We start from the raw sequence: 5,114 nt of genomic DNA on the forward strand, positions 1-5,114 counted from the left end.
GGTAGAAGGCTGCATAGTTCGTATGGAAAGTGTGATCTACATAAAAATAAGGTCTGAGGTCCAAGTCCATGTACTATGCTGCGTTTAAGCTTTTACAAGTAGCAAAAATGTCGTGGCCCAGATTGCTATAGCAAGGGAGAACAATATTCAGCCTTAGTTTGTTGCAGCTCATTTGTAATCCTAAGAAAAAACTTTTTGCACGCATCTTCAAGCATGCAACAACATAGAGAGCACGAGATTTCCAAGCAAACATTTCCCCACTTGAGACGAGATTAATGTGAAGACCCAGAACTGAGCTGCAAAAAAGCAAACCATGCAGCAAAATAGAGAGTACGCGCATTCCAACAAGCAATTCCCCTCTTGTGACGAGATTAAGACCCACAACTAAGGAGGAAAAAAAGAAAAGCAGCAGCTAACAGCTGCATTTGCAAAGGTGGTTGTGCAAAGAAGAAAGATGAAACCACCCCCACATGCATCGATTCATATTTCCATGTTTATATTTGGTTTTTGAAATCTGTAATGATCAAGGACAATGGTTAACCTTTGGATCAAACCCATGGAAAGAGTCTAACCTATTGCCTCCAGCTCATGTTTATCACCTTTCATTACAACATCATCAATTGCCTTAGATCCTACCTAGTCCCTCATAAAACATAAATACTACATAGTCACTATGGAAAGAGTGATCCGAAGACCGCATATTATCAGGGTCTTCTATGCAGGGTAAGAGGCTGCATAGTCAGTATGGAAAGTGTGATCTACATAAAAATAGGGTCTGAGGTGCAAGTCCATGTACTATGCTGCGTTTAAGCTTTTACAAGTAGCAGAAATGCCATGACCCGGATTGCTATAGCAAGGGAGAACAATATTAAGCCTTAGTTTGTTGAAGCTCATCTGTAATCCTATGAGAACTTTTTGCACGCATCTCCAACCATGCAACAACATAGAGAGTACGAGATTTCCAAGCAAGCATTCCCCACTTAAGATGAGATTAATGTGAAGACCAAGAACTGAACCGCAAAAAAGCAGACCATGCAGCAAAATAGAGAGTACGAGCATTCCAACAAGCAATTCCCCTCGTGTGAGGAGATTAACTATGGAAGGCATGACATTAAAAAAAATAATGAAAAGAGCGCGGTAGTGTGAGTTTAAGTTCATAGGGAAAACAGAACATAATAAGAGTATCATAGTATGAGTTATGCAAAGATTTCAATACAGTTTCTGCTCGTAAGAAGTTTCATGCACAGGATCCTCAGTTTAAGCTCTCTCCACTGTCAGCAGGACAAATTACTACCAGCTTTCATAGCGTTGCATAACAGAATTGGACAGGAGTGATATACAGAACAAGGATCATATTGCCATGAACTTAGTGCTCCAAAGAAATACCAACGGCCTACAGAAACACACAAGCTAGAGAAATGCCATCCTCTGGCCTGTCTGAATTTCCAACGAGAGACACCCGATTGTGAGGTCAACGCAAGAAGTATATTTCTATTCAGTAGCCCCAGCACTATAGCTCTTATATACAAGGAAGACGATTTTACAAACATATAACTAGAGAGCTTCAGGCCAACAAAGAGGCTTGGGCATTGGTCTGCTGGATGAGGCACTCATGCATATAGCAATATATCCTTTCCTCTTGTTCTCTGAGTCCACATATGAGCCTAAGGGGAGCATCGGTGTCGAATTTCCAAATAAGCATTGCTTTGCCACTGCAGAAGCAATCCGGGCTAGCCCTCACTCATGTTCTCTGGCTCCACATGTGAGCCTGAGGCTAGCATCGATGTCGAATTTCCAAATAAGCATTGCTTTGCCACTGCACAGGCAATCCAGGCGCGAGACATCACAAGGAACAGTCATGCAATTCCTCTCCCCAGTGTTTGTCCACTGGATGTTGGCCCTGCCTGAGAAAGCAGGAGCTGAAATGGGAACCTCCACATTGAAGGTAAGCAGAACCTCCCCGGTGAGGCGAGGGGATTGCTGTGAGCTTGTTGATGATGAACTGGTACCCCCCACTGTGCAGACGAGCCATGGGCATTCTGGTTGTCCGACCATCTGCTTATAAGCAGAGTTAACCCATCTCACCAAGGTGCTGGAGTCGGTGATGAAAGCAGGCAAGCAGCCTTCCTCCAGTTGCTTCTTCACTTGATCCAAGCTCTCCGACAATGGAGCTATTTCTGTTTGAATATCTGTAACACTTTCCAAGCTCACCGTCGAGCCAACCAGCCTCATGGGCAGAGGCACAATGACACTGCTCTTCTTGCCCAGTTCGCAATCTGTGGCTCCCAAGCCCTGAAGCATCATCCCCCTCTTCGTGGTAGAGGCGTGGGAGCCTTCCCCAAGACGGCAGAACACGTCTGGCGAGCAGTTGATGGATTCTTTCAAAGGAAACCCCTCTGGAAACGACGGAGTAGCGCCTTCTGCTCCTGTATCCACCACGAGTTTCCTCAAGAACCCCCACAATGTGGCCGATGAGCACCCCCCGCAGCCATTGAGCTGCTGGCTGAACCTCCTCAACTGCGTAGGAATACCCAGAGGATCGATGAATGGAACCATTGGCGGTGTCTTTCCCGCTTGCCTGTCGAGGGTATCCTTGAGAGCCTTCTCGTAGGCACGGTTGAGCCACACGATGTTCCGGCTTCTGTCATCCACCAGCACAACCGGCTCTCTCGAGTTGCCGTAAGTCTGCTCGATGCAGGCAATGTCGCAAACGGGCCCTTTGAAGAAGTTGCTGTTGCCGGATGAGCACAACCGGGTTTCGTCGCCTAGGAAGCTAAAACTGGCGGGCTTGCTTCCCTCTCCGGGGTGGCCAAGCGAGGAGCAAGTGGTGACGGAAGAGTCTGAGGGGGAATCCGTTCGGGAAGGGGTGTCGGGAAGTAAGGGAAGGGTAACAAGCTTTGCGCTACGACCATCGTCCTGTCTCTCCTCGTCTCTAGCGACAGCAATTTCGCATTCTGCATTCGGAGAGAAGACAGGAGCGGATGCGATTGCGAACCCTTCTCTCCCAACATCTGCAGAGGAGCTTGGCGCTGCTTCAGCCGGAGCTCGAAAGGGATGCATCAGACTGTGCACATCCGCTGCAGTCGCGAGTCCCGTGATGCCCCTTATCATCTCCGTGAAGCCTCCCGAACACTTGGTCGCGATCTTCCTCTCCGGAAGAAGAGATGGCGGAGCACTGGCTGCTGCTCTCTCCATGAACCCCGCGTCCTGCTCCATCATCCTCGTGCTCTCCATGATCCCACAACTGATCCCTGCTCCGCTCGCCACCCCTGCTGCAACCGACACTCCTCCTCCTCCTCCCAACACTGATGCTTCTGACGATTCTAGCGTTTCCATCGACACACACCTGCTCATTCCCTTCGCCCCAAACGTTCCCCCGCGGGAGAACTGAGTGATTTGGCTCGTCACAACCCCGGCCAATGTCCTCTCTGCAACGCTTCCTGCAGTACCATTGCTGACACTGCTGGGCTCGCGGTTGGAGTCGGACTTCGAGAAGGCGGCCTTCTTGCTCCCACGAGGAGAAGCGAGAGGTTCGCCCCGGCGCTTCCTGGCGCGTCTGCTTCTGCTGGAGTCGGGGACCTGTCGGCAGCCGGAGGCATCGAAGGAGGCGACGACGGAGGAGGCGGTGCGGTCGGACTCAGGGACGACGGGAGGGGGAAGCGAGAGGGGAACGGGCTTGGGGGCGATGGGGCGGTAGCGGGACATGATGCGGTCGGCTTTGGAGGGGAGGACGGCGACGGAGCCATAGCGGGAGAGGCAGCAACCGCCGAGCTCCATGGCGGGTGGCAAGGGAGGAGGAGGAGGGGGGAGGGAAGAGGGGGGGGGGGAGGAGGAGGGGGAGGGGGAAGGGAAGGAGGCGGTTATGGGGGGAGGGGGGAGACCATGGGGGAGGCTATGGAGGAGGGGGAAGCAGGGCTATGGCGATGGAGCTTGCGAGGGGGGGAGATGGAGGAGGAGATTGAGCAAGATCTGTCTATGGAAAGAAAGCAAAGATCGAAGAGCTATGGCGATAGCGCTCAAGCTTAGCAGGCTCTGGCTATGGCGGTAACACTCAGAAAAATTAAGAAGATGAAGAAGAAGATGATGAAGAAGAAGAACTTAGAAGAAGTTGGTAGAGAACATGCCCCCTGGCAGCCATTCCCTTTAGAATCGTCCAGTTCATCTTCATTAACCCCCCTTTTACCTTAGTTAACTCCCCCTTAAACCCCCCGTTATTAAATTAGCCATCGCCCTTTTTAGCACCCTAATCTCCTCCATACCCCGCCCGCCAGTCGCATCTCGACACGTCAGCGTTACACCCCTTCCTTACAGTTATTATTTTCACCGCCCGCAAAATCTAGCTGTGATCGATCCTAGTCAACCCACCACCACGTGTCCCTCGCGTGGGGATGCTCCGACCTCCACGTGTCGCTGGGACATGTACGTGGCGCGGCGCGTTTGATCTTTCGCCCGGTGGTGATTGGCCCACGTCTGTGGTCCGGCCAGCACGTGTGGCCCGCGGTTGGCGCGGCACCGGGCCCGTGCCACGTAGGCGCTGGCCATCCCTGCCCGGCTCGTTCGGACGTGAGGCCCGAGCCTGCCCTGCCAATCACGGGTCGCCTCTCCACGCGCCGCAGTTGCGATGCCCATGCCCACCCCCGCCACCTCAGCATTGGCCAGCTCACGCAATCCCCCCCTGCGGGCCCCGCCACCTCGCTGCCCTTCCAGAAGCGTTCCCGGATCTTTCTCGCCCGTCCTCTTTTTCTCGCTTCATAGACAACACGTCTTCGCCACGTCAGCCTTTGGTAGATTGGCCTTCTATATTATTTAGCCCCCCTCCCCCCACACCCAAAACCACCTCGCCCTTTCCTTTTTGACTTCTCACACAAACCCAGGGCACATCCAGTTTGGAGCGCCCCGCCGCTCTGTCGTTTTACAAGAGATCGCAAACCCAGACAGAACACACAGACGTTCCTTGGGTCTGCAACAACTCCTTGCAACAGATGGGAGGCTTCAACGTGCAAAGGAGTGTGTCAGGCAAGAGCAAGTATAGTATAGTGTTCCAGAGTTTTCATTAAAAAAAGCGAGAGCAAGTGTAGTGGGAATGGGAATGGTCCAATAAGAATTTTGAATTT

General features: G+C 52.0%; 1 protein-coding gene across 1 annotated transcript; it reads right to left on the minus strand.

Annotated features, from left to right (window-relative positions):
- Positions 1–1,230: 1,230 nt before the first annotated feature.
- LOC147883875 (uncharacterized) lies at positions 1,231–4,060 on the minus strand. Its single transcript, XM_087398736.1, has one exon. The coding sequence runs from the start codon at positions 3,775–3,777 to the stop codon at positions 1,738–1,740; it is 2,040 nt and encodes a 679-aa protein (XP_087254862.1). The 5' UTR covers positions 3,778–4,060; the 3' UTR covers positions 1,231–1,737.
- Positions 4,061–5,114: the final 1,054 nt, after the last annotated feature.

This window comes from Dipteris shenzhenensis, chromosome 27 (genome assembly GCF_047967505.1).
Source record: "Dipteris shenzhenensis isolate YYH24624 ecotype China chromosome 27, Dip_SZ_1.0, whole genome shotgun sequence".
Classification (NCBI taxonomy): domain Eukaryota; kingdom Viridiplantae; phylum Streptophyta; class Polypodiopsida; order Gleicheniales; family Dipteridaceae; genus Dipteris; species Dipteris shenzhenensis.